The sequence below is a fragment of the Neurospora hispaniola genome (genome assembly GCF_033458365.1).
Source record: "Neurospora hispaniola strain FGSC 10403 chromosome Unknown B0T23scaffold_1, whole genome shotgun sequence".
NCBI classification, from domain to species: domain Eukaryota; kingdom Fungi; phylum Ascomycota; class Sordariomycetes; order Sordariales; family Sordariaceae; genus Neurospora; species Neurospora hispaniola.
The window spans coordinates 107,154-133,954 of record NW_026944406.1 but is presented as its reverse complement, the minus strand read 5'-3'; the positions used below and the strand labels follow the sequence as shown (position 1 = coordinate 133,954).

At 53.3% G+C, this 26,801-nt stretch overlaps 11 protein-coding genes across 11 annotated transcripts; 5 read left to right on the top strand and 6 right to left on the bottom strand.

Moving 5' to 3' along the window:
- Positions 1 to 781: 781 nt before the first annotated feature.
- B0T23DRAFT_290337 (uncharacterized protein) lies at positions 782 to 964 on the bottom strand (the record flags this gene model as incomplete). Its single annotated transcript, XM_062834271.1, has 1 exon — positions 782 to 964. A coding segment is annotated over one exon (183 nt), but the record flags the coding sequence as incomplete, so codon positions are not given.
- Positions 965 to 2,230: 1,266 nt separating this feature from the next.
- On the top strand, positions 2,231 to 4,447 carry B0T23DRAFT_328316 (uncharacterized protein). Its single transcript, XM_062835681.1, has 3 exons — positions 2,231 to 2,664; positions 2,726 to 3,583; positions 3,637 to 4,447. The coding sequence occupies exons 1-3, from the start codon at positions 2,539 to 2,541 to the stop codon at positions 4,120 to 4,122; spliced, it is 1,470 nt and encodes a 489-aa protein (XP_062696380.1). The 5' UTR covers positions 2,231 to 2,538; the 3' UTR covers positions 4,123 to 4,447.
- A 658-nt stretch (positions 4,448 to 5,105) lies between these two features.
- On the top strand, positions 5,106 to 6,273 carry B0T23DRAFT_408980 (Apc13p protein-domain-containing protein; the record flags this gene model as incomplete). The annotated part of the gene is made up of 2 exons (XM_062839354.1): positions 5,106 to 5,336; positions 5,458 to 6,273. 2 exons carry the CDS (start codon positions 5,106 to 5,108, stop codon positions 5,875 to 5,877), a joined length of 651 nt encoding a protein of 216 aa, XP_062696379.1. The 3' UTR covers positions 5,878 to 6,273.
- Positions 6,274 to 6,298: 25 nt separating this feature from the next.
- On the bottom strand, positions 6,299 to 7,563 carry B0T23DRAFT_328310 (NO signaling/Golgi transport ligand-binding domain-containing protein). The gene is made up of 2 exons (XM_062835680.1): positions 7,144 to 7,563; positions 6,299 to 7,035 (listed from the first exon to the last, which is right to left on the bottom strand). Exons 1-2 carry the CDS (start codon positions 7,362 to 7,364, stop codon positions 6,525 to 6,527), a joined length of 732 nt encoding a protein of 243 aa, XP_062696378.1. The 5' UTR covers positions 7,365 to 7,563; the 3' UTR covers positions 6,299 to 6,524.
- An 842-nt stretch (positions 7,564 to 8,405) lies between these two features.
- Positions 8,406 to 12,554, bottom strand: B0T23DRAFT_305821 (armadillo-type protein; the record flags this gene model as incomplete). Its single annotated transcript, XM_062834334.1, has 3 exons — positions 8,406 to 8,891; positions 8,941 to 9,279; positions 9,333 to 12,554. The coding sequence occupies 3 exons, from the start codon at positions 12,552 to 12,554 to the stop codon at positions 8,406 to 8,408; spliced, it is 4,047 nt and encodes a 1,348-aa protein (XP_062696377.1).
- A 1,736-nt stretch (positions 12,555 to 14,290) lies between these two features.
- B0T23DRAFT_306126 (uncharacterized protein) lies at positions 14,291 to 14,553 on the bottom strand (the record flags this gene model as incomplete). The annotated part of the gene is made up of 2 exons (XM_062834353.1): positions 14,291 to 14,430; positions 14,496 to 14,553. 2 exons carry the CDS (start codon positions 14,551 to 14,553, stop codon positions 14,291 to 14,293), a joined length of 198 nt encoding a protein of 65 aa, XP_062696376.1.
- A 106-nt stretch (positions 14,554 to 14,659) lies between these two features.
- On the bottom strand, positions 14,660 to 14,881 carry B0T23DRAFT_296639 (uncharacterized protein; the record flags this gene model as incomplete). The annotated part of the gene is made up of 1 exon (XM_062834291.1): positions 14,660 to 14,881. A coding segment is annotated over one exon (222 nt), but the record flags the coding sequence as incomplete, so codon positions are not given.
- Positions 14,882 to 14,902: 21 nt separating this feature from the next.
- B0T23DRAFT_400487 (porphobilinogen deaminase, dipyromethane cofactor binding domain-containing protein) lies at positions 14,903 to 19,348 on the top strand (the record flags this gene model as incomplete). The annotated part of the gene is made up of 6 exons (XM_062838486.1): positions 14,903 to 15,170; positions 15,234 to 16,570; positions 16,673 to 17,415; positions 17,776 to 17,779; positions 17,834 to 17,972; positions 18,312 to 19,348. 6 exons carry the CDS (start codon positions 14,903 to 14,905, stop codon positions 19,346 to 19,348), a joined length of 3,528 nt encoding a protein of 1,175 aa, XP_062696374.1.
- A 324-nt stretch (positions 19,349 to 19,672) lies between these two features.
- B0T23DRAFT_98 (glycine cleavage H-protein-domain-containing protein) lies at positions 19,673 to 20,679 on the bottom strand. The gene is made up of 2 exons (XM_062842085.1): positions 20,356 to 20,679; positions 19,673 to 20,212 (listed from the first exon to the last, which is right to left on the bottom strand). The coding sequence occupies exons 1-2, from the start codon at positions 20,459 to 20,461 to the stop codon at positions 19,809 to 19,811; spliced, it is 510 nt and encodes a 169-aa protein (XP_062696373.1). The 5' UTR covers positions 20,462 to 20,679; the 3' UTR covers positions 19,673 to 19,808.
- Positions 20,680 to 22,622: 1,943 nt separating this feature from the next.
- On the top strand, positions 22,623 to 23,676 carry B0T23DRAFT_391465 (P-loop containing nucleoside triphosphate hydrolase protein; the record flags this gene model as incomplete). Its single annotated transcript, XM_062837943.1, has 3 exons — positions 22,623 to 23,405; positions 23,451 to 23,525; positions 23,578 to 23,676. 3 exons carry the CDS (start codon positions 22,623 to 22,625, stop codon positions 23,674 to 23,676), a joined length of 957 nt encoding a protein of 318 aa, XP_062696372.1.
- A 1,847-nt stretch (positions 23,677 to 25,523) lies between these two features.
- On the top strand, positions 25,524 to 26,801 carry B0T23DRAFT_348416 (uncharacterized protein; the record flags this gene model as incomplete). Its single annotated transcript, XM_062836011.1, has 2 exons — positions 25,524 to 25,737; positions 26,317 to 26,801. 2 exons carry the CDS (start codon positions 25,524 to 25,526, stop codon positions 26,799 to 26,801), a joined length of 699 nt encoding a protein of 232 aa, XP_062696371.1.

Sequence of the window (26,801 nt, the reverse complement as noted above, 5' to 3'; positions counted from 1 at the left end):
CTCGCTTCTTGTTTTTGTTACGCGTGTTCCTTGCGTCTCCACATTGCTTGTTTCCTTGGTCTCTTTACGTTTCACATCCGGGATCAATCAATCTTGAACTATCAGGATCCATCCATTTCACTTGTCTTTATCTTCAAACGCTCCGAGAATACCTAACGATACTATATTCTGAACAATTAGTGCTTCACCGGTCAACATCATCTAGACGACCCCAATATGTAGCCCGATACCCCCCTCCTTCGGCTCCGTCCCCGGTCCCACCATTCGCACCAACAAAAGCCTGGGGCGGTCTGGACGGGAAGCTATTTCCACTCCATGAGCTTAATTCCACCTCCCTACTACTCCTGTCAACTCCCTCGGGTCCTCTTCGCCACTATAAACCTTATCGCCCGCAGCTCCCACGAGAACTACGCGGCATATTCCGGTACAATGCGGGGAAAAGGAACGCTAGCATAAAGAACTATCGACCATGGCTTTTGCCGCTAGTCAAGCAGCATTCCTCCTTCCTTATTCCTCAGGCCATGGCTTCCAGGTCATCCCTCTAAAGGGCCGAGAGACACACACTCACACGGTTTGGGATGCGGCGTCTTCCCGCAAAACCCTCACAGACCCAAGTCCAATTGAAATCGCCACACGATATCAACATTGAAGGCCAAACACTTTCAAGGATAGTCGAGCCACAACCTACGTTGTGCAGAGCAGGTGTCATATGTCACCCTCTCCCTCTCTGTCAGACTGCCAGCACCAAAGGGTCTCGCGTCGTCCGAAAGTTCGCACGTACCTACACCTGCCTCATCGTCCCTTTGTGTAAAAGCTCGCTGGTGTTCCTGATCTCCACCGCATCTTCGTGCAACACACCATCATCATCGTCAGATTCTCTTGTTATACCGTCGGAGATCTCCTCGTCGGTCAACGTCTGCCGTTTCACTTCAAATTCGCCTTTGTCCTTGTTTAAAGCACATGTGCATGTAGGTGCGGATTGTAGGGACTCCAGATCCCATCCGAGTGATTTCAGAGGAAGATTTCGTATCACCAACGGATGATCACGCACCGAGTCCCTCATTCCATGAGACTGGCAAATATCCGCCTCACCCAAGGCTTGCTGCGTCGGTATGAGGATTGGGATGAAAGCCCAGGCAAGTCTCCGGACGCAAGTGTGTTCTACCCTGAAATCACCTTGTTGTCACCTGAAGCAATGAAGGTCTCATCTGAAGTCATCTCGGCTTTCTGCATCAAGTAAACCTCGGGTTCGCAAGGAAAGTAAGGCGCTCCCCTCACTTCCCTGAGTTCCTTCCGGGTCTGGTGCCTGAGATGAAAGTTGGCAAATCGGGGAAGGATTGCTTGGTGTGTGCTTTTTGCCTCTCGTGATGATCTATCCGGAGCTCATGAGAAGTAAGACGGCTACCGATGGCATAGTTCATCGTCAATAGTCACTTTCTGAGTCTCATCGCATTTTGCTCGCTTTACGTGACTGGATTCCACGGCAGACCCCCGTTTTTGCAAAAAAAAAAACAAGCCAGAGTGATCCAGACAAGCGTCCGAGTAAGAGCAGAGGGGCAAGAAGGATATCATTTGTTGATAATGACGGTCTCAGATTCAGCGATGAAAGTTCACAACGCAGGTCATTCACAAAATTTCAAGCCGGGAAAGAGATTGAGCGTGAACCAACAGCTGTCGAGTCTTCGCAGTCTGATGGTTCTAGCCTCAATATGGAATATTCGACGACATGATTTGCTCTTATATTCACGCCTGAGCTCGCGGATGTGCTCCGGCCGAGGTTTCAAGAAGTCCAGAGCAATGTGATGGGTATTGTTTCTCACGCTGAAATCTGTAGGAAGCATTGTTGCTTGCTGTACAATACTTAAAACAAGCAGTTGCTGTGATGAGTGTCCAACCTCTACCAAGGGAGAAAAGCCAACACTTGCTGGCGAAGATCATCACGTTGGCGTTAATATCATCGACAGTAAATCGCGATGCTTTCGTAGGGAATGATGTGAGCGAGAAGTCATTGCTTTCTTCATATTGAGCACAATCTCTAAGTCCTCCATCATCTCACGATCTTGAATCACGCATCATGGTGCTTAGTTGGTTTACTTCCAGGCTGCTTTTTCTCAGATATGATCTTATCTGATGTTTTTTTTTTTTTTTTTTTTTTTTTTTTTTTTTTTTTTTTTTTTTTTTTTTTTTTTTCCCATCTCAACACCATTTTGCTTATGCCCAGGCAGCCTTTCCTCACACGAGCTCTCTCATGACGAGGTTGTTCGTCTCAACTTCCTGCTGTTTGCCTCTAAGCTGCCGCTTATTATCAGGAAATCGAATGATGAGAACGCTATCATCCAAACCTCCAGCCGAAAGGGTTCTCACGAAAACCGCGAGAATCATCCACCCCAACAAGTATAAGAAACCCCTTTTCCTCCGCCAACGACGACAAGATTCTTTCCTCTTCCAACATAATCACACCCATCTCACAAAGCTATCTCTCAGTTCACCCTTTACTTCAAGTTCTACATCTGTCCACATCTTCTACACCCCTTCAAGATGCGCACCACTTGCATGGCCACCGTCCTCCTGGCGTTGGCACCCACTGCCATCTTCGGTAGCCCCGTGCCTGTTCTTAAGGTCGGCGTCACCACTAGTGACCACCACGATCTCACCGGTTCCAAGGTAGTTTCCCCCCTCTCAAACCCCGATCACCCTCAAGTCAAGCTAACTGACACCTCCCAAGACCACCAAACTGAACCATGGCATCGTTGACCGCGACGACCACAACCCTCAGACCAAAACCGCCGTTCCCGGCGACTTGTGCATCAATGCTCACGCCACCATGATTTGCACCCCCGGCGGAGAGGGTAAACCCAACTGGAACCAGAACACCAAGTTCTCTAAGCCTGACGACTCGGTCAACGTTGAGGCTGCCGTCGCCGAGGCAGCTGCCAAAGTCGAAGGCCGAGATGACACCGATCCCAACGTGTGGAACTGCAGCTCCACCTCCCTCAGACAGTACCAGTGCACCGGCGGCCCCGACAACGAGACGTGCATCTTCGACGACGGCCGCAAGGTTTCTTGCACCAGGAACCAGAAGACTGCTGCCCTCCAGACCAACGCCAGAGACGGCGAAGGTCCCGATTTCACCTGCGTCACCGACGCGAGGGGGGTTTGCGTTTGCACTGGTGCTGATGTCCGCTGCATCATTGAGAAGCAGGGTGATGCTACTTGCAGCTTTAATGGTTCCGATGGCGATGCCAGCAAGTTGAAGGTCAATACCGAGCGTCTTGCGGCTGTTCTTTCCACGGTTGCGCCCAAGCCCAAGGACGACAGCGACCCCTTCGACGCCAATCCTAACTACTCCTGTTCTCAGATCTCCGATTGGACATGGTCTTGTGGTTCGAACGGTGCTGGTCCCGGCAATCCTAGCGGAAACAGTCGTGTCTCGGGCGATGAGAACTATGACCCAGGTCAGGGCTGTAACCAACCGCAGGGTTTCTTTGGCGGTTGTGACGGCAAGCCTGACTTTCACGACAATATCGAGGTGAATGATGTTCCCAAAGCCAATGCCATTGGGTCCGACGTTACCTGCGTTGATGTAAGTCTTCGCCTTTCCCCTTTCCCACTCACTCACCACTAACGTCGTTCTAGATGACCGACCGCAACAAGCTCCCCTATCCCTCCGGCCTTAACGACTGCAGCGTCCTCCAATCTGACTTTCTCTCCCCCAACAACACCCTCTTCATCCCCGACCCCGATGTCAATCCCCCCTCCACCAATCCGGACGACTTCGTCCTCTCCTGGTCAACCGACTCCAAAACTTGCAAACACGCGGCCCACAACACTTGCCACCTTTCCATCTGCAACTATGCAATCATGGCTGGCGCAACCGTACCCGTCAAGATCCCCAAGGCAGTGATCCGAGAGAACATGAAGATGGTGCTGGATAAGTGCGTGGAGCAGCAGCAGGTGGGCGGCTATGTGTATCCTGAGTCGACGCATGATGTGACTTTGGCGTTGGGGACGCTGGATACCACGCAGACCTATGGAAAGAGGGATGTGGCTGCTAACGATGGTAATCCGGATGAGGATTGCAGTGTGGTGGAAAGCTTTTTCTGGTATTGCAAGGCTAGGTGAGAAGGGGATCGGACCGGACTGTGAATCTGGTCGCAGTCCTGGGAGGTCCTTGGGATCTTGACTACTACCTACTTTTAACCAGCAAAGGCTATAGCTAAGGGTAAAGGGTAACTTGGACGGGGGAAGTTCATTGGGGGTTTTAGCTCGAAGGATCTAGTCAAGATGCATAATGGCGATAGCTTGACGGCTTGACGATGGAGGTTTTTCTGACAGTCGCTGACGTGAGCCAGATAGCTGATATATACCTCTACAAACGCTCGTTGTCCTTGCAACATATAATCGTATCAAGGCTTGACTTGACGAGGATCAAGTTGCCAGAAACTCCTTTTAGCCTTCAAGATCCCAGTGCTTGTGACAAACACTCCTGCATCATCAAGCTCTTTCGACCATTATGGTTAGAAGAATGTTTGACGCTTGTCATACTAGCTGTGGAAATAAGTAGGCATGCAGTCCCGTCAGTTTGAAGTGTCAAATTAGCGATAAAAACGGCCGAGGGCAACTTGAGATCCTTGAGGTTTTGCCAGATGTCTGCATTCTGCCACTGAACATGTTTTTAAAAACGACTTATCAGCCCGTCGCGAGCCCGCGCCGATGGTTTGGTTCTTTCACTTGGCCCTCAGGTCCGTTCATTGTCCACGCGAAACGAAAACGGAAGGCACGCGTGAATGGGACTTGTTCGTTCCATCTGAACCTTTCCAGTTCGGCGCCAACGAAATCGGGTCCCAAGCAGATGGACTTGTCCCGTTTTCCCTCCTCTCTTATTTAAAATTGCCTAAACACCAACTTTTATCACCAGCCAATTCTTGGTGTTTTGGTTTTGGCCCGCAACTTCTATCGCGACGTTCAACAGCGCTACAGTACTTCGGCAACGAAAGTACCTCTACATCCAGCCTACTTGCACCAGCCACACCTCCTTATCGTCCTCGCCAAGCCCCGCGATAAGCCAGCCCTGCGTCACCACCACCACAGGAAGGACGGGCGGGATGTCTCACCACCACTCAGCCTGGACCGCGAACCGGTTCGGATCTCGGCCAGGCCACCCTACCGATCCGCACCGTCACCACTGGAACGCCATCCAAGACTCTCTTCACCCCATCTACCCGCGCCCTCGTTCCAACGTCCAGCTCGACTATCTCGACGAAATTATGCCTGCGCCGCGATTGAAGGATCACGTTGACACCTTTTTTGGACCGGTCAGTGACGGTGGAAGTACGGTATGTCTTGTCTTCTCTTTCTCTCTTCCCGTACCCTCTCCATCCCTCCTTCACTCGCTCTCTCCCCTCCTTTATCTATTTTATTTTTTCCAATTTAACCAGTCCCCCCGCCCGTGCTTAGAACAAAGACGCCCACTTCACCCCCGTCCACCTACACGCCTCCCACCACGCCGACCTCTTCGACGATTTCACGCGCGACCGCCTCCCAGCCTCGGAAGACATCTACGTGCCTCCGCACCTCCAGCCTCTTAACCCCGAAGACGAAGACGACGTGGTGCCCGACCAACACGCTGCGTTCGGCATCCAAAAGGCTACACAAAAGACGCGCGAGCCGGCCTGGAGGGATTTAGGACTGGAGGAGCTGATGCAGCAGGGTCCCGGGGCGCCGGGGGCCGGGCTGGGATTAGGGAATGGCGGAGTGGGTGGTGGGAGTACGGCGGGGGTTGCGGGGGGTGGAGGACCAGGGGCGGGGAATGGAGGGAGGAGCAGGGTGGCTAGGAAGAAGATGAGAGCCGGTGGGCATGGGGGGTTGCCGAGGTGAAAAGTAATGTCGAAGTGGAAGGGGGGATGGTGATGATCGGGACAAGAGGAGATGGATGGATATGACACACAATGACGGCGGCGCATGAGCGACGCGATACAACGCTGGCGAGCGAACAGCTACGGAACATTTGCGGTTATAGCATGGGCAGGAGTTCGGGTCTCCCTTTTGCGACTCGGTGACGGAGCGCAACGCACGGAGTTGGAAGGTCAAAAAATTATACAGGTCACCTTGACGGGCATGGATCACAGAACAACAGATAACATCACGACAGACGGCAGGTTGGAAGCGGCGTATGGCGACATAGCTAGGATGGCGCAAGTTTGCTTATCAGAGATATCCCATGGGCTTTTGCTGTTAAAGTTATGTACCCAAAACAACTTAACTTTCCTCTCCAACACCAACGTGGTCTCTTCAGTCCGTGAAAGATGACTCTGCTGCTCCCTCGAAGAATGCGCCTCTGGTATTAACTAGTCATTCATTAGACCTGTGCTAATAATATTTTTCACAAACAATGCCATCATGACCGCTTAAACGCCGTGCTAAATGCCCAATCCCAGATCCCAAATCCCCAAACAGAGTATATGCCTCCTTCAGCATCCTTTCCCTTCCTTCCAACCTGCCTTTTCCATCTCCTTTCCGCATCATCAACTCTTAGCCCCAATCAAGGCCTCCCGCTCCAACACCTCCGGCTGGAACTTGACCAAAAACACCGTCCTACCAGGCCACATCTCCCCTCCCTCCCCTCTCCCACCATCCGCTCCCGTCCCTCCACTCCCATTATTACTCCCACCCCCACCGGTATCCCCAACCGTATGCGCCGTCACCCTCGCCGGAAACCCCGCACCATCACAAACCCCCTCTATTATCCCCGCCGCAAACGCCGCACAGTTCAACTGGCTCATCTCCTTGGGCACACTGATATACGCATTCACCAGCGGCTCGTTATCGATAATCATGAACTCGTCCGGCGTGTCGGGGTTGGAGGATTTCTCGAGGCGGTCGGCTTGTCGCCCGAAGAGGTGCGTCCAGACGTTGATTTTGATAAAGTGTAGGAGGGCGATGATGTTCAGTGGACGGAGTTGCGTGCGAGGAGGTTCGCGGAAGAGGAGGAGGTCGAGGAGTTTGAGACCGATAGGGTGGCCTTGGAGGTTGAGGCTAGAAGCAGGTCATGAGGTAAGCATCTGAACTGGATGAATGGGCTATGGTGAAAGTGGTGGGCAGGAAAGTGTACGAGTGCGTGCAAAGAAGAGAAAAATGACCTACCGTTTCTCCAACTCCTGAATGCCCGTCACCCTCCTCTGCGCATACGACACCATCTCGGCAAACAAATACGCAAAGGCCGCCTTGCTCAGCTCCGCCGTCTTAGTGCGGTTGAGCGGCCGGTGGTAAATCGTCTTGCCGTTCGACGGATATCGGAGCCCGGAATCTCCTGCACGCCCGCCGCCGCCGCCGTTGCCTGCTCCGGCTGGTAGGTGGTTGGACATGGCTGCTGGTGATGACGCTTGTGTCGACGACGTGTTTGTCGATCGATGGAGGCGGTAACGTAGTGTAGGTATGCGCGCGACGGTTATGGTGTTGTTGTGTATGATGTCGCTGATTGAACTGGTGTCCCCGCGATGCTGTAGACAGCTATATTTGGTGGGCTGGATTCCGTTGGATGCTTGGGATGGTGGGACATGAACGGCCGCAAGTTGACGAGGGGACTCGGGAGCTTCAGGTGTCAGTATCAGTGGGTGAGCCAAGCTACGGTAGCCGCGATTGACTGTGGCTTGGTGGGTAGGTGGATCCGGCGACCAGAAGGTACCTTGGAAGTACCTGTAGTGCCTGCATACTCTCTGCACGCTCAAGCAAGGCACATGCAATTATTCGACTTGTTTTGTCCTTGACTTTCCCCCTTTTCGCCCAGTTTCTTGATGGCCAGTGATGGCATCCAACGAGACCGACAATATTATAAGCGCACTCAACCTAGGTTGAATTGAATAAGTATATGCCTCGCTACTCGATATAAGCAATACTGAAAAACACTAATGGCGGGAAATAAGCGTGCTCTTTTTGTGTTGTCGCACGTTGTTATCAAATCAATACAACGACCCATTGCTTCAACCTTGGCATCGTTCACCATGCCAACTCTCAATGCTCAGCCAGCGTAGGAATAAAATAGGTAGGTATCATATGTATCGTATAGTGTTGTTCCGCCTCTAGAAACTCGACAACTTTTTCTATCGTGCTGCAATAAGACCATAGCCACTTCCACCTATCACCACAATCCCTCTCTCTCTATTTTTAATCGTCCTTTCATTGTCCCAAAATGGCAACCAAAGAAGCTTTTAAAGCTGCTCTGTCCACCACCGTCACAACTTGCTCACTTCCATTCCAATCTCAGCTACCCCATCATGCAAGGCAGGTCGGAACTTGTTCATCAACACCACCTTTTTCCCACGAGAACATCCCGTCTCTTCCTCACTGTCGCTTTCCCTGGTTCGCTTTCCCTCAGCCGTTGATGTACTATAATCCGGTTGACCATACTAAATCACGCCGGCACCTTTGCTATCCTCATCTCTTAGGATCTGAAGTTGTGTCTTATACTCCTTCGATGCCCATTCCCAATAGCTGTGCCAGACCTGGTTAGTACCCGACACCGCAGCCGATCCCCCGGGAACTGCCGCTCCCACCGCGCCGCCCGCGCTGAGGAAAGCCTTGAGTTTCTCCCCGAGCAAGAGCGTGACCCTAAGTGCTGCCCGGTTGGCCTCGGCTTGCTTCTCGAGCTCCTGCTTGACCGCCGTGTCCTTCAGCTTGGTCGACAGCGTCTTACGGAAGGCCTCTGCGATGGAGTCTAGGCGGCGAATCGTCTCCTCAGGGTCGATGTAGGCGAGCTTGGAAACCATGAGGTTGCAAAGAGCTTTGATGTCGTTATCATCCGACAGGCCAGCGACAATGCGGTCGTAAAGATCGATGATGCTGATGCGAGAAAAGGCGGTTTCCATAAGCGCGTACAGGGTTTCGTATGCAGCCTAGGAACGTTAGTCTCAGGTAGCCTTGTACACAAAATCACCTACTCACCTTGCGAAGTTCCAAACCATCATCGATAATATGCTTGAACGGACCCATCTGCACCTCCCTGACGAGTTCCGGCTTGATCACCGTCTCCTTCATGACATAAGGCATCAGCTTGTTAAGATGACCAAGGATGACGTCCGCCTTGTTGTGCGCCGCCGAATTGAGCGTCGACATGGCATGACGGCGGTTCTCCATCTCAGGATCTTCCAGCATCGTCTTGAGCATGTCAACCAGGTGGCTCTTGAGCATGCTGTCAAAGACCTCGTTCTCATCGGCGAGAGTGTAGCGAAGGGCCTGAATGGCGATGGCCCTCAACAAAGGCGACGGGTCGTTGAGGAGGGACTTTGGATCGTTAGTGCCAGAAAACCTCACAGACAGCGTAGGTCCCAACTTACCACAAGCTTTGACATGTACGTCTTAGGATCAATAATAACCAACCGACCAATACACTCTGCACAAACTGCCTTGTTGTCCTCCGACCCCGACGCAGCAAGGATCTGGTTCCAAATTGGCGTCGATAACTCACCAAGGTCGGTCGAAGACATGGCAACCTGCTGAAGAACCTCCTTGATAGACTGGAGGAGCAAGTACTGCGTGTTACCCCCTTGCTGCATCGACTGAAGGATCACGGGGACATAAGCAGCTACATTGCCCGCGCCAGCACGACCCAAAGCAACGGCAGCAGAAAGCGACGTCTTGTCGTACTCGCTATGGAACTGCTCAAGGAAGAGGCTGGGAGAGTACGGGAACTTGTCCCCAAGACGAAGTCCAGCCTCACCCAGGATGGTAAGCGCAAGGCTGGCCCTCTCTCCTTTCTGCTTCTGGATCTCCTGGACAAATAGCTCGGCCGTGTAGGTGCCCCTGTTACCACTCGCCACAAGAAGGGTACCGATAACCTTTCCGACAACCGATGGGTCACCGCTCAGGGCAACCTCGTTGAGCAGACGCTGCATAAGAACCTCTCCCTGTCCAGTCTGGCCGATGCTATTGACAAGCACTAGAAGAGAGTCGAGGACCGTGCCTGTAACTGTCGACTCCATAAGTAGTTTACACAGCGCGGTCATCAGCTCCTCGATGATGACAATTTGCGGCTTCTCTTGGGCCAGGCGTGCAAGCACGAGAAGACCGGGGCCAAGAAGTTGGGCATCGTAATGGGTGATGACTGTGACCAGCGCGGTCACCACCTTTTGGACAGTCGCATCATCCAGAGTGTTTTTTGTAGCCGGCGAGAGGACCAAATGCTTGAGAGCCATGACGCTGGAACCCCTCAAGGAACGGTTGGCCTTGCGCAACTGAGCGGCAAGTTCAACAACCACTTCTTGCGTCCATGGTGCGTCAAAAGAGATTTCAGACGACGAGAAAGCGGCGATAGTGTCAATGGCCCGAACGGCGGCGAGACGTGTGGTTTCGTTGAAGAGCCTTTCCTTGAGGTGACCGAGGGCAGTCTTCCGGTCCACGTCCGAGAGTAAGGCAGCGCCCTCGGTACCCGAAGTTCGAGAGAGGAGGGTCCCAAGGGCATGGATGGCCTTCTGGCGGACTTCAGCGTCAGCGTCATTGTCAGTGGTACGGTCAACAATCACACTGTAAAGCTTGTGCAGCTCTCCCTTGTACTTTTGCGCAGTCATACGAGCACGCGGGGGAGTGATGGCCTTGGAGACTTCCTCGGCGGTTTGGACCGCCTCAGCGGCGATCTTGTAGACACGGTCATGAACAACCGAAACAACGCCATCAACGATCTTTGGTAGATACGGCTGCAGGTCGTTTGAAGAGTGGTTCCTCGCGAAGCTGCTGATCAGGCGAAGCGCGGCAATGCGAAGAGTGTTAGTCGTAGCAGAGGCGCTGCCACCAGCAAAGGAAACCGGCGCGGATGAAGTGCTTGAACCGGTCACCTTGATGGCATCCAGGATAAGATCTGTGATTTGGTCAAGATACGGTGCAAGGCCACCCTTTTGAACAGAAATCAGATCATCAAGGATGCTGATTGTGGCCTGTTTCGTGGGAATGAGCTTGCCCTTGAGCAACCTGGTAGCCGACTTGACGATAGCAGGAGTGAGGGCGGCAAGATCGGCACGGGGTCCGGATGCTGGGATCTTTTCGGCCTTTGGCGACGTGAGTCCGGTGCCGGAAAGGTTGACGGGCATCCCAGCTTGACCGGCTGCGCTACTCTGGCGTCTGCGCTTCCGGCTTTGAGGAGCTTGGCCAAGGCTATCGCCAGTGGCGTCGTCGATCGTAAAGTCGGGGATAACACCCTCTCCCGTCTTGCGAATCAGCAAAGAGACGGCAGAGAGAACCTCAAGGCGAACATTCTCCTCGCGCTCGTCGAACCTCTTGACTAATGCCGGGGCAACCTTTTGGTAGAGAACACCGCTCTCGAGGAGGTCGCCGCTGCTTCTCGTGGAGATGATGGTATGGAGGGCCTTTGCAGCACATCGCCTGACCTTCCAGCTGGCATCATCGTCGTCGTCAAAGTTACCATCAGCCTCAAACTCATCGTCGTCGTCGAAATCGTCATCCTCCTCTTCCTCCTCTTCCATATCCTCGTCCTCGTCGGCGGCGTAGTTGGGGTCGAACTTGAGGTAACGCAGACACGCCTCGATCGCATCATTAGTGTACGGACGCATCTGGTTGGGGCAGGACGAGAGAAATGCGTCTAGCGCAACAAGAGCGGCTTCTCGGACGTCGCTCCATTCCGAGGTAGTCTCGCTGCCTTCTTGGATTGCTTCGAGTTGTGCCTGCAACTCCTCCTCGTTGAGGGCATCGAGAACGAAACTGACGACTTCTGGCAGATATCGGCCAAACCTGTGAGGAATGGAGCGGGCCATGGAACCCAGGATGGTGATGTAGAGACGGCGGGTGGCGGGTGGCATGCTAGACTTGCGTAACAGAGCGACAGTGCGCTTGACGAAAGCAGCCAAGAGATCGTCCGACAAGTAATGAGCCAGCATGGAAACAGCGGCAACGGCCCTCTTCTTGACGACGGAAGCGCACTTCTCCTGGGCCAAGAGGTTGAGAACGGCATCGTGGAGAGCCTCGATCTCGACCAGGGTCAGCACTGGGCCGAAGCATCTGACAACCTCGATAAGAACGTCGACAGAGTCCGAAGTGACTTGGGCTCCCTGAAGCAGACCGGGTACCTGCTTGCCGGCAGTCTGACCGAGGAAACGAGGGATAAGCAACTTGTTGACGCTGTCATAAGCCTCTTGAGCTTCCTTGGTCAGCGCAACACCAGGCACAGGACGCGGCAAGGCCTCGACGACGGCTTTGAGGGCCATGGCAGGAACTGAGTTGACATCCGAGTTATGGCTTTGCAACTCGATAAGCTTCTGCATGGCCGTGGAGTAGAGCGGGGAGGGGAGCTTCTTGACCAGGGGACCTAGCACCTTGATGGCTTGGTTCTGGACCTCGCCATTCTGGTCACTCAAAGCCTTGATGACCTCGTCAAGAGTGCGATTTGATGTGTTGAAGTCGTGCTGGAGGATGTCTGGCTTGGCAACGTTGAAGGTGGCCAACAAGTCGTTGAGGGCCATGTAGCGGAAATCGGGGTCGGCATCGCTGATCTTGGTGAGGAGGAGGCTGACCGTGTGGGAGGTCGGGTTGGTCGGGACCGTCGTCGCCATGATGGATGTATTATTATTGTGGGATCAACCGCACATTCGATAATGGTACTAGATGTGGCAAACACTGGGGTTTCTCTGGCGATGTTAGCTTTCCGCGCGTTAAACTGTTGCGCCGTGTGGTATGGTGCTAGCAGTAAACAAACAGTTGTTGACTTGATGATGTTGATATCGCGAGGTGGAGTGGAGAAGGGCCAGCAAGGTGAGCTACCACCTACATGTAAACAGACTGGAGCTGACACTACCTAGGCTTTGCTTCCTTTGTGGACGGGACTGCCTGACCTGGTGTGATCCGAGTCGCCGTTGCTTCGTTGATCGGGGAGCGGGATGGAAATGCGCGGGAAAGGACGGAAACTTCAAGACTGTTGTTGTTGCAGGAAGAGAAAAAAAAAAAAAAAAAAAAGGTCGAATGTTTGTTTGCCTCTCTCTCTCTGTCAGGTCAAACAGCAACAACGCAGGCACTAGGCATGAACTGTAAAGTCAACCGAAAAAGGTTCCCATCTGCACAAGTCTGGACGGCGACCGAAGTGGCAGCAGCAGCTACTACATAGCTCATGCCCGCCGCTGAGGTGCTGTCAAATGGTGGGGTGATGACAGGGGCAATCGGCCAAGGTAGGTACGTACCGCCAGACTCCAGGCAGGCACCAGCTTGCGGCAGGCAAGTGGAGTTATCTCTTCTGGCATCATGTTTCGGCAAGCTTGGACCACCTGCTGTTGCTGCCGACGGAGTGAGTTGATGGAAAGACACCAGCTCCCCATCAACAACACCGCAGCCACGGATGCAAGAATTGTGATCTCTATCATTTCATTCGAATCAAAATTATGTGAAAGGAAAAGGGGCCAGAAATGAGAGAAGCATTGACGAAAGCGCAACTCAAGACGACAGAGGTTTAGCCGCTTCATCGCTGCCGCCAAGACTCGCGTGTACTGTGTAAGTCGTCGACATCATTGGTGGTGTCGTCCAATAGACAACATCAGGGCCATATTCCGTGTGTGACAGAATGGACATGAAAGAGAGAAACGGCCGTATATAATGGAATGATTGTCTCTAGCTACCCTTCACGTTATTAACAAACGACTGTTGTTCATTTGCCTCTCCCTTTGAAGTGCCAAACACGAAGACCATATATACACCATTCACCACACCAACCGCCATCCTGGGAGCCTCAAGATTGCGAGCTTCCATCCTGCCATAAGTAATTCGCCTGCCTACCCATACACAACTAATCATCTGACTTCGACACGCTCCGTTGGCAAAAGAGGATATGCAACCCTGGGCAATGTGCACAAGGCAAGCGACTGGACATGCTCGTCTCTTTCTCCGAGTTGTACGAGCGCAGCTAACAATTCCTCAGCTTGCCCACGTCTCCTGGCATATCCGTGCCAATACCTAATCTCCAGCGGATCAGCAAAGAAGAAACTCGTTGATCACGGAAAGGAGCACGAAGGGTTCATGAGGCACGACGAACGCAAAGAGGAAGCGGCCAGGGCGAGGCAAACAGTGAGACGACGAGAAGCTGAGAAAGACCAACTCGGACAACAAGAACATAGACTTTAAGACGGATGATGAAAGCAGCTCCAAGCAGTAAAATTAAAGGGATGAGCTGAAGGATGACAAGGTGAGTGAACCCAGCTACATTCACATGAACTTGACGAGAACTCATGCCGACTTTTATGGCCCACCTTGCAGTTGGCCGGGGATTTGGCGACAGTCTCGGAAAATCCATCTGACGCAAAATCTAAGCCGCTGCACCCTCGCCAGAGTCATTGCCAGAATCAAGAGATTCTACAATCAGCAAGTCCGGCCTACCCGGTTCACTACCCGGTTCGAGCTCGACTGAAAAGGCCATTGGCAGGGGATGAAGTGGTGGACGTTTAACTGGGTGTGGACGAGGGAAGGCATGATTTAACCTCGTGCAAGAACGGATGAGTGAGCGTACTTACTTACCTCTGAATCTGTCAAATATTTGACTTTGTTATGCTGCTCGGCGAGCGCGGACATCCCAGATAAGCTTCGATGACGCAATCTCAATTGACCCTGGAGAGTTCAACATATGGGGAGTCGGTGCAAGCGCAACTCAATGTCGACACCTACCTCTCACTAACCAAAACACCAAGTACGAGGCAAGAACACATGACAACCAGACAAAACATGTGTGCTTGAAATAGCAACTTACCACATCTTCACCTCGCCCTGTCAAACCGCCATCCTCCTTCGCGGAACACTTCTCCAGTTCATCCCAGCCACTCATTTGCCCGCAACCATCATCCCGGCATAATCCCTTCACAAATCCAGTATCATTATTTTCCGCAGATCCGGTCATCTCCCCCCATTCGCGCTCACACCTGTAATGGAGAACAGAGAGATGTCGACCAAAACAGAAAGCACATCGTCCAGGCCGCCGGAAATACCAGAAAATGACTGGAAAATCAGTCTCTACGACCCCGGCGACAACGATGACTGTCCCCGAGCTTGTTTCCTCCCCTGTGACATGTTCGCCCATACACGTTATCGATTGGACTTGATCAAACAGGGTCGAGATCCTCTCGATCTCACCGATTACAAAGACTTCAACCCCACTTGTTGGAAGTTCTTCGGGTTGTGCACTGGGGGTTTCTGTACGTCTCACACTTACTCTTCTCTAACGCTCGGTCTGTGACCTTTGATTGACAATAACAAAGGTATCGGCAGCGGCATCTACACCGGTAGAGAGACGACCAGGATCCGTCAAAAGTACGGCATTAAGGGCACAGCAGGAGACGACATGACCAGAGGCATTTTCTGCCAGCCATGTTCCCTAATTCGTAATGACCTCGAGATCCGCCAGCGTGAGGGTATGAAACAAGAGGCCGACCTTCCTCCCCCGAGACCCCTTGGCGAGGACTACCAGCCCATCTTTGCTATCAAACCCGATGGCTACAAGTCGGAGCCGCGGATGACTACCCCCAGAGGCATTTTGAAGCCAATCACGTCTCCGGAAAGCTCATCGCCGCCTGACGGACAACCCGCTCTGCGAGAAGTACACTTCCACGAACCGGGGCAGGGAAATGCACCCAATGTGGCTGCGTCGTACCCTGCTGAAGTCGGTCATGTCTCTCAATCTTCTTTTAGCCCTAGGACCGAGGGTGGCCCTTCGATTGTCAACCAACGACGCAGCAGAGAAGGGACGCTCACTCCGATCGAAGAAGCAGACCACCAAGCTGGTGAAGAAAGGAAGAAGAGCACCATCTTGGGCCCAGCAATGAACACCTTCCAGAGGACGACAAGCCCACCCGTAATGCATGTCACCACCAGCGATGCCCCCATCCAGGCGCCAACCCCAACTCGTGACCACGACAGATACGGCAACGGCCGAGGCCCGGACACTGATCGGTTGGAAGCACCAGTCCGATCCCGGGAATCGCCTTCTAAGACACCTACTGGATCTACCAATGCCCGAAGTTCCGAGGACCAGCCTGATCGCCTTGAAGCTCCGAACCGGCCTTTGGACTCAACCCCAATCCCACAGAGATCTCGAGATATTCGACTGTCCGAGGACGGATCCGACGAAGCACCTGCACACTTCCCAGTCATAGAAGCGCGCGTTCCGTCACCCGAGCTCTCTCGAAAAGCACCCAAGATCGGAAAGTCAAATACCCCAGTCCGCAAGTCGCGCTTCTCCGAGGAGTTTGATGCACCATCCGCCGACGAGATCTTTTCCAACATCCCAGACGTGGCCCCAAGTAGCTCGCTCGATGCGCCTCCCCGGCTTCCGCACTTGCCTGGTGCATTTGACACCCCAGCTATGCCACCCGCAACCGTACCTGCAGGCTCCTCTAACGTTCCTTCCCAATTGCCCCAACTCCCTGGTGCATTCCCTTCCTCTTCACACTCCGAGACACCGAATATGAAGCCATCCGCTCTCGAGCAGCTTACCGCCCTTGGTGACGTGGCGAACCAATCTCCCAAGGTGGTCACCGTCGAGGAGGCGGAGACTTCAATTGCAGAAACGATCGAGGACGAAGTAGACGAAGCGCAGGTCGGTGATCGTCCTCACGACAATTCCCAAGACCCCCAACTCGATACTCTTCCTCCCAGAGATACCCGCCACCGGCTTAACATCGACGAGCAACTAGCGTAGGACGAAGCTCGTTCACAACCTTATGATGTGGGCAACAATTTCCTCCCTCCGCAAGCTGAAGCTCACGAGCTCAGCACCGATACGGTTGTTCCCTTGCTGGATCAACCAAAAGCACATGGTCCGCACATGGATGCCAAGGTTGCTCTGGCCGCCGCCAGGATCAAAGATCACCCCATCGAATCGGATCCTCGCATCAACTCGCCCAAACCGATCTCCATCCGCAACCACCAATTCACCGAGGACAAGCGACTTGCGGTGCCGAGAAGCGACAGCCCTTTTAAACCCGGCATCCACTTGGACCAGCGTGTCCCGACTCCTCCAGCCTTGGTGCGACCGCATAATCGCCTTGAAGACCGGCAAATCGCTACGCCCAGTCCCAGTGCTGATCGCGAAAATCGCAACCTAGGCGCAGACGTCAGGACCGCGAGTCCAGGTCTAGGATCGAGGCGTGGAGGCCTGACGGGTGGAAGACCTCATTCACTTCGCCACGATAGTCGTGTTGGTACGCCGAAGCATTTAGAAAATGTCCATGATTTGGCGGCGGATGTGAGAGCGCCAACAGGATCGGTGAGTCCGTTGGCGAAGAGCCCGGAACCGAGGAGTCCTCCGCCCAAGAGACCGGCGGCGGCTAGTCCAGCTTTGAGCGCGTCCAGTATCAGCATTGGGACGAGGGCGCATCAATTGCTAGAGCACTTTTTGGAGGGTAATAGGAAGGGGGCGGAGCGCGAAAGTGGGAATAAGTCGTGAGCTGGTGGGTTTCTGAAGAAGCGCAAGACCTAAATGGGAACGAGACAGAACGAGAGACGTTGGCGGGGCCGAGCAGGGTGTCAGGCACTGCAGGCTGTGCAAAATGGTCACACTCTTGGATGTGGAATGCTCGGGAAACACCTAGGATAATAACGGGATTGATGATGAAGATGAGTGGGTTGGAAAACAAACGGATACCTCTACTTGCAAACAAAAAGCTTTAATTATTAGTCTTAATCGTTAGCGTCAGATACCTAAAATCCGAAGAATCGTTATCTTTTCCAGCTGAAGTTTCGGGGTGGTTGTGAGCTGGGTCGGATGGAAGTGACCCATATGTTGTGAACAAATGTGACCAGTACTGTGCGTGAAATGGTTTGATTCACGATTTTTGCTCACCTACCCTCTACTTTCTAGCCTACCCTCTCGACCTTACCTTGCTGGGGTGTGGCCGCCCGTGCCGACCGATGCTGTCCGGCAGTGAGGGCGGAGAAGCCTTCTGTCCCGGTGCCGGGGGCAGCGGACTTGACTCCACCGACCCCGTCTCACAAAGTGGGTCAGTCCGCGACATCTAAACTTTCCCCTGTCCGAGGTCTTGGCGGCGGGGTGTTCCCGCTGTCCCCGGCTCCAGATTGCGCGGTTGCCCCTCTTGTCGCATTCCGAATTCCTGAGACGACTTCCTGGACTTCCCCAGATTCACGACCGAACGTGTTGCGCCGCCTGACTTGACCAAGCGTTAACTGAGTTGTCGCGCAGAGGATTTCCAGATCTTTGTTATTTCACTTGTCAAAGCATCTCGTTCAGACAAGAAGATATTCCTCAAGACTGTTTTGCGACCACTCACTCATCCCTCACCCTCAACCACCAAATCATCATCACTCCAAACTCACCCGAGACAACAACAACAACACCACAACCATGTCCGAACAAAAACAAACAGTCCACATCGGCACCCGCCGCTCCGCCCTCGCCCTCCGACAAGTCGACCTCGTCATTGCCGCCCTCCAGCCTCACCATCCCAACGTCCACTTCCAAGTGCACGCCCTCGCCACCCTCGGCGACAAGAACCAAACGGCCTCTCTGCCCTCCCTCGGCAAGGGTCTCTGGACCAACGAGCTCGAAGCCAAGCTGTTCAACAAGGAAGTCGACTTTATCGTGCACTGCCTCAAGGACATGCCCACCACCTTGCCCGAGGGCGGTAAGATTGGTGTTGTGACGGAGCGCGAGGATCCGCGGGATGTGGTGGTCATGAAAAAGAAGTGGGCCGAGCAAGGGAAGTACAAGTCTCTGGCTGACCTGCCCGAGGGCGCCATCGTGGGCACTTCGTCGGTGCGCCGCGCGGCCCAGCTGCGCAGGCGGTACCCCGGCTTGGTGTTCAAGGACGTACGAGGCAACATCGAGACGAGAATGAGAAAGTGCGACGAGGAGGATTACGACTGCATCATCCTGGCCGCGGCGGGGTTGTTGAGAATGGGGTACGACGAGCGGATTGCGCAGTGGTTGGATTCGACGACGGAAGGGGGAGGTATGTTGCATGCGGTTGGACAGGGCGCGCTGGCCATGGAGATCAGGGAGGGCGATGACAAGACGCTGGAGATCATCAAGCCGTTGTGTCATGAGAAGACCATGGTGGCGACATTTGCGGAGCGCGCCGTCATGAGGAGCTTGGAGGGCGGGTGCAGTGTGCCGATTGGTGTCGAGACCAAGTGGGTGGGCGAGGATCAGTTGCAGTTGAAGGTGACGGTGGTCAGCTTGGATGGAAAGGAGAGTGTGGATGGGCAGAGCGTCGAGGTAATCACGACAATTGAGGAAGCCGAGGCGATGGGTCAGAAGCTGGCAGAGGATCTGGCTAAGAGGGGCGCGCAGAAGATTCTGGACTTTGTCAACCAGGGTCGTGCCTCGGGGGGTGCGCTCAAGATTGGTGATCTCTGAATGTTTAATCTATGATGGTTTTGTTGTACGATAAAGAAGGATGAAAAAGCTGGTGCGATGTTTTTTGCGGGCGAACCAAAAGTCAAGAGGTATGCGAGGCGCAACCCTGGGGATTCTACGATCTGCTGAATGTTTTCCATGCATGTACATAATCTGGTATGACATTTGGATGCGTTCCGTTGCATGCATGCTTGTCCCGATTTAACTCCAATTCGATGTATGCATAAAACTACCAAACACCGCCCTTCGCCGTGTGATGATAACAAAAATACTTCTTTGGGCGTACTTTGTTGGGCCCCCCATGTTGTTTGTCTAAAAGCAGGTTGAACTGTCCGAAATTGAGTTGATCCCCGTAACCATTTCCCCGGGTTCCGTCATAAATAGCCAATATACACCAAGCGTCATTAATCTTTTTTCCCGTCAAGCGGCGCCCCATGATTTTGAATCTCTTGCGTTATGTTTAGTGGTCCTCGGCGGCAGTGAACTCCTTGTAGGCCTCCTCGTCCATGAGCTTCTCGAGATCGGCAATGCCCTGGTCGGTAACCTGGACCTTGGCGACCCAACCGCCGCTGGCAGAGTGGTCCTCGGGAACCTTGTTGATGGTGGAAGGGCTCTCCTCGAGGGTCAAGTTGCTAGCAATGACCTTGCAGCTGACGGGGGCGTTGATGTCGGCGGCAGACTTGACGGACTCGACAGCACCAAGGGCATCGCCAGCGTGGACCTCCTTGCCCTCTTCGGGGAGCTCGACGAAGACGACGTCGCCGAGGGCCTTGGCGGCGTAGGAGCTAATGCCAACGTAACCAGTCTTCTTGTCGTCGGAGAGCTCGATCCACTCGTGCTCGCGGGTGTACTTCCTTAGCTCATCTATGTTTTTGTGGTGGTGTTAGTTAGCATGTTGTTGCAATTGTGCGCGCCATGTGTTGTGGTTGTGTGAATCATTGTCGCAAAGGATGACTCCGCTTATCGGGAAGCGCATCGGCTGATGGAGACGGGAACGGGTGGCTCACTGTTGGCAGTAACAGAGAAGGGACGCGCAATGCGGACGGAGCTCTGGGCGAAAGCAGAGACGACGGAAGGACGAGCAATCCTGAGGCAGCGAGCAATGGAGGCCATTGTGACGGTCGGTGGTTTGGGCGGAGGAGGTAGGGGTGGACGGAAGGCGTGTATATCGGCGTCGGTAGCTTGGTGGTGTAGTGGTTGTTAGTGCTCAATTCAACGCACCGGCCACAAGTTAGAAAAAGGCACAGACGGGACCCGGGGTACATCCGGTCTCGAATGACGAAAACAAAGTGCCGGCCACCCGACAAACGGCTAGACTCGGGGCCAGCAGCTGTCAAGGCCGGCTTGCCAAGACCACAGAACCGAGCAGCGGGAGATGTCGAATGCAAAGCAACCCATGGTATTATGTAAGCGCACCAAAAAGCAAACCATGGCCGGGCGGGCCATCAAGGTGGAACGGGCCGGATCTGGGGAAAGATCAACTGAAGAAAAACAAAAGCACGTCACCGGGCAACACATGGCAGACTGGACTTGCAAATGGAGAGTGTCCACTACTGCACCCCTTGGCAAGGAGCTGAGGCAGCATGGCACTCGGCGCGGGAGGGTGTGAGCAGTTCAATGGGCAAAGACGATGGAAAGGCGCAACGAAGTGAGCCAGCCATGCACACACATTGATGCCATGCCGTGGCTTGCTCTGACATGCAGCCTGCCATAGGTTGATGCTTCCGATGAGGTTCAGATGCTGCAAGGGCCCGAGCGTGGATGTTCTGTTTACACATTGGAAATAGGTTTCTTGTGGATATTGTTTTGTTGACCCGAGAAGCTGGAGTTATCGCCATCTTTCTTGCTCATCAACGGTTGCACCACAACTGAAATAAGCCCCTCTGCCGGTGTCACCTTGCCCTTCTGCCACTCATACTAAATCTGACTGCTGTGTTGCCTTGATATTGCCGGGTGCCAATCTCCCTTCAGCTGTCAAGGACTTCCATGTTGTTCTGGCGCGGGGTTCATCTTAATCGTGATTGTCATGGCAATATCTCGGGGCCCAATTTGGAAACTCAAATCGTTCGACGTGGAATGCACTGCCCGCCTACCCATCTCCACATGCTCGCTCAACACAGCTGAATGTTTTTTAGTGTCCAGTTTGATGGCAAACGGACAAGGGAGCAGCCGCAAGCGTGAGGATTGAGATCTCATCTTGACGCCAACGAGAGGACCCCAGGGCGGTCCAGTGTTCGAAAAACAGGCGCCCAGCCAAGCCAAGCGCTAGCGGACCCACATTCTGCGATCTTCAAGTGGAGTCTTGGTCTGATCAATTCCCTTCGATTGGAGCTCCTTCCCCTTGGTCCGTGCGTGCCCAGCTAGCTTCATCTTGTGTACCTATCGTCACTCTGCTGCCCGTCAGCGCCGCCAGCCCTGCACACGCAGTTGCGGGAGTGTCTAGCCTCTCTAGAGCCCAGGTACATGGCTATATGGAAGCCAACATCGATCAATCCGACGACCTATGGACACTAGGCATCTCGCAGCACCAAGCATCCATTTGAATCCACTTCCATCAATCATTCATATTCCATCTCCATTCCCACTTCCTTCCATCCATCATCTTCCAACCCCAGCTTGTTGCTGCAGCATCACTAGGTACACTACACTACATACGACTCCGCCCGCACTTCAGCTGTCATCGGGAATCCATTCGTCGCCGTCCGCAGCCAGCAGCAGTCTCCACAGCCTCGGTGAAACAAACCCACAGGGTGCCCAGCAGGTACATACACAGTCGTCGACTTATCGCACGATCCCCGATTGCGTTGCATCTTCCACGGCCGACCCGGCAAACCACAATTGTCTGTCTCCAGGTAGCAAAGCAAGAAACGAGCACCATACAAGCAACCATTCAAGAACCATATACCCATCCTTTTAACCACGGCCAACTTATCCGACCGCGCCGTCTCAATCAGCAAGACCAACCTTTTTCCTCCCCTCGTCCCATCTCGTTCAGTCGCCCCTCCCCTCTCCCCCGCTTGCCGCCCGAACCCACGAGGAAAGCGTCATACGGGGTTTCACCAAACACCACAAACGGACCACGACAAACCGATTGCTTGATCCCTCCCGTCCGACCCCTTTCCGCTTGTCTTCGTTCCGCCCGCACAGACAACCCAGTATCCCAGGCTGAACCTCTCTGTCTACCTACCCCTCCTTCTCATCCATTGTCAAGCTGGACTTCTCGCCCTTTTCCGCGGGGTCCCCGGACCAGTTCCTCGATAACAATCACAGCAACATGGACACCGTGGTGATGGATCACGATCAAACCATTAGCCCAAACGAGGCTCAGCTTCCTCACAACAACAACATTCCAGACGACAACATGGGTGGTCTGGAGGATTCACCTCAAATAACACCCGACCAAAACGGCTTCCCAGATCGCCATTACCAACAGCAATTCGATCAGAACCTCAACAGCTCACCACGGTCATATTCCCAACACGACAACTTTGACTCAGACCGATATGCCACACCACCAGCACCCCAGCCTTCAACATCACGACCGCCCTCGGGGCTCGGAGGCCAGAACCCATCCCAGTCCGCCGAAAACGGCTCCCGGACAACCGCCGGCGGGAGTTCCAGCGAGCAAGCCAACGGGCGCAATCATGTGGTGATCAAGGTTGGCATGGTCGGTGATGCGCAGATTGGCAAGACAAGCTTGATGGTCAAATATGTTGAAGGCAGTTGGGACGAGGACTACATCCAGACTCTGGGCGTTAACTTCATGGAAAAGACCATTAGCATCCGCAACACCGAGATCACCTTCAGCATTTGGGATCTTGGCGGTCAACGCGAGTTCGTCAATATGCTGCCGCTCGTGTGCAACGATGCTGTAGCCATCCTCTTCATGTTCGACTTGACCCGCAAGAGCACGTTGAACAGCATCAAGGAATGGTACCGTCAGGGGCGAGGATTCAACAAGACGGCCATTCCCGTCCTTGTAGGCACAAAGTACGATCACTTTGTGAACCTTTCGCGGGAGGAGCAGGAGGAAATCTCCAACCAGGTACCATCACTTGTGCGTATACGGCAAAGTTCCTGCTTGCTGACGTTACTTTTCCAGGCTCGGCGATTCGCCAAGGCGATGCGTGCGGCACTGATCTTTAGCAGCACCAGTCACAGCATCAATGTTCAAAAGGTACGTCACACTTCGTTTGCCATAACTGGTGCAGGGTCTGACTGTTTCGCAGATCTTCAAGATCGTACTATCCAAAGCCTTCGACCTAAAATGCACAATTCCCGAAATTAGCAACGTTGGCGAGCCACTTCTCCTGTACCAGTCTGTATAGGTCGATGAGTAAACTCGACGCTGTCAACCGTCTTCGCGACAACTGTGCGAGCGGCCTCCTCCGACGATCTGCAACCTGCATTAATACCCCTGGCTGGTGTCGGAGCGACGGCACATGTCGAGTACCTGCAACGGTCACTCGACAGCGACAGGGGAGGCCCAATTAACGGAATACCGAGGCGCGGTCCCCATTGCATATATTCGCTTCATAGGCCCCCCATGCCCAAACACCCTCGAGGTAACTCCACACATCAGGACAGTGGCATTTTGTGATGATTTGGTCCGTGGCTTAGCAAATAAAGCACAATGGAGGACGGCAAATGGGCATGGGTCGCGATAAAAACGAGACATAATAGTCTTTGGAGTCCGGTTGTAAGAAACGGCTGGTGCAGGACCGATCATACCAAATTGGGCATCTCAATCCGATATACGATGGGGGAAGGGTATTCTATACCATGAGTACGGAGCACAAGGAATACGTGGGGTGTGTGCCTTTGGTCCTTGAGGCGTGGAATCGTCCCCGGTACAGGTAGAAAGGGACTGGATGTTCACTCTTTGGTAGTATGTGTTTTAATTCCCTGTTGGCAGTCAACATATCAGTATCTTCCTGCACATTCTTTGCCTTCTTCTTTCTCTCCAAGCCGATGGCATGAAACACTACCCGCCTCTCCCCACAGAGGTTCTCAGACAGTCATCATTTTTCAACGTGTCGCCTCAAAACTGCCACCATGTATCTTCCGGCATATGGAGTGCTCAGTCGGTCTACCATACAACCAGCCACTTGACCAGAAACAAATGGCCACGGAGGCTGTATATCGGAATATCATACATCCGTTACCAGAATCATCTGCTGAATCAAGTACCACTGGGATTGAGACAACTCATAAAGGTGAGCTTCCTCCTCTGCAAGAAGGAAGAGCACGTAGGCTGCGAACCGAAACGATGTACACTACAAGGTTCTGTCCTCACAAGGTCGGTTTCCCGAAACCTGTTGTTCTTCCCAGCATGGTTCTCGTAATCCCGCTTGCGGATGTCGCAGTAGATAACGGAACATGCATACGCAAACCCCGAGAACTGTACTCGAACCTCATCATGGACACCAGAGGCTAGCCAGACATTTCCATCCTCGCCCTTGCGGCTGATACATCACACGCGAGGACAATGTAAGGTTGTCAAAAGTTCGTCCCTCTGCGCCCTGCTCGTGATCCGTTACCTCGTGCCCAGCCAACTCAGACGCCGTGCAATCGCTGACCAAGGATAGCTGCTCAGGTCAAACCCTTCATTGACTCTTGGGACTCCGGTTCGGCGCACGCGTGCCACATCAACAAGCATGATGCTTAACCTGTCACGTCATAACGATCCATCCATCTGCCTTTAGCCAACTCCAGGCACCCAGCTACCATGCTATCTCCTCACCGACAACATCCACTCCGCTGGCTTATCGAGATCGTCCAATGGTTTCGATTACTGTGGACTACATCCGGAGAATCTGCGCTTGGGGAGCAGTCTTTTTGGTCCCCCCTTCCCTCCCCCCACAAAGCGTGAGACAACGACGACGTGACCAAGGGTTCCGTTGTCTGTGGTTGGGGAGGCACCGCAACTCGAAGACGTTGGACAACTAGAGGGACTTTGACACTGCTTGGCTAACGAAGCTCTTCGAGCGGCCTTTCCTTCCGAGCTGATGAATCCCAATTTCGTTACCAGAGACAGAAAACCGATAGAGGAGGTTAAAAGCATTAACGATCACATCATCGCATCCATCTGAGACATCCCTTCTTCCCAAACCACGGCCATTTTGATCACCAAAGCTGCAGAAAGACCCAAAACCGACAGCAACACCGAAGCATCATGAAGTCCTTCATCGCCTTCTGCTCTGCAGCCTTCTTCTTTTACCTGGCACTCGGTCAGAGCACCGCAGGATCGGGTACGACGTTTTGGCAAGCCGCGGTGCCGTCGAGCACCGCTCCAAGCACTTGGACCCCGAGCACGCCGGCTCCTCCTGGCCAGGCGCTGTGCGGGCAAGGGTTTACTTATTGCGGCTATATCTTGAGGGATCATCAAAGTACGTCTTCAACCCGATACAACTTTGTTTCTTGTTCACTTTCCGTTCGCTCTCTTGTTATCTTCCTCTTCCGGTTTCCCTCGCAATCTTCTTATTCTACTCTTAGCTTATATATCACCCGCTTTTCAGTTCTTCTTCTTAGTTTCTTTACCCTATCTTTTACTTATATTCGCCCTCTCTACACCCTCTCTTCACCCTTTTATTTCCCCTATTCACCTTCTCTTTACCTTTTCTTTACCTTCTCTTTACCTTCTCTTTACCTTCTCTTTACCTTCTCTTTACCTTCTCTTTACCTTCTCTTTACCTTCTCGTTATCCTCTCTTCACCATCCCTTTACCCTATCTTCACCTTTCCTTCATATTCTTTTGTATTACGCGTCCTTAATCGTTTTTATTTTTTCTTCCTTTTCTTCCACGCCCGGCCGTCACCACATCTCGTCTTCGGACAATCGCTACAGCAGCCAAGAACTTTTTCTGCCCTACCCGCCCCCCACTCATATTTCTTTCCTCTTCCTTACAGCTACCAACATTCCCTTTGACACAGAGTTTGACTCCATCTGACATTTCCTCCCCCCCTCAGACTTTAAAGAAGAAGATGTAGTCAAAGCCTACTGCGCCGCGTCCAAGAGTAACTGCGCCAACGGCAAAACCAAAACCGACCCCATCCAAGCCCTCTACGTCTGCCTCCCCGCCAACGCCAACCCAAAGGAAAAGGAAAAGGCAAAAGACTCCGCCATGTCGCCGAACCCTCACTACGACGACGCATCCACTCCCGTAGTATCATCCGGCAAATCCATCTCCACTCTCTCCCGGTTCTTCAACATCTTATCTTCGCGCACGCACATAAACCATGCAGTTCATGAGAATATGGATAGCACCACCGGAAAGATGATGCAAGCGAGACAGGCGTCATCGTCGTCAAACACGACGAACGCAGGGAATGATGGTGGTGGTTGCAATACGCTGGCTACGTCGGGGAATAGGATTGAGTTGTTGTGCGCCTGTAGTGGGAACTGTCTGAATCCGGTGTCGGATCATATTGGGAGGTGTGACCAGTCTTGCTAG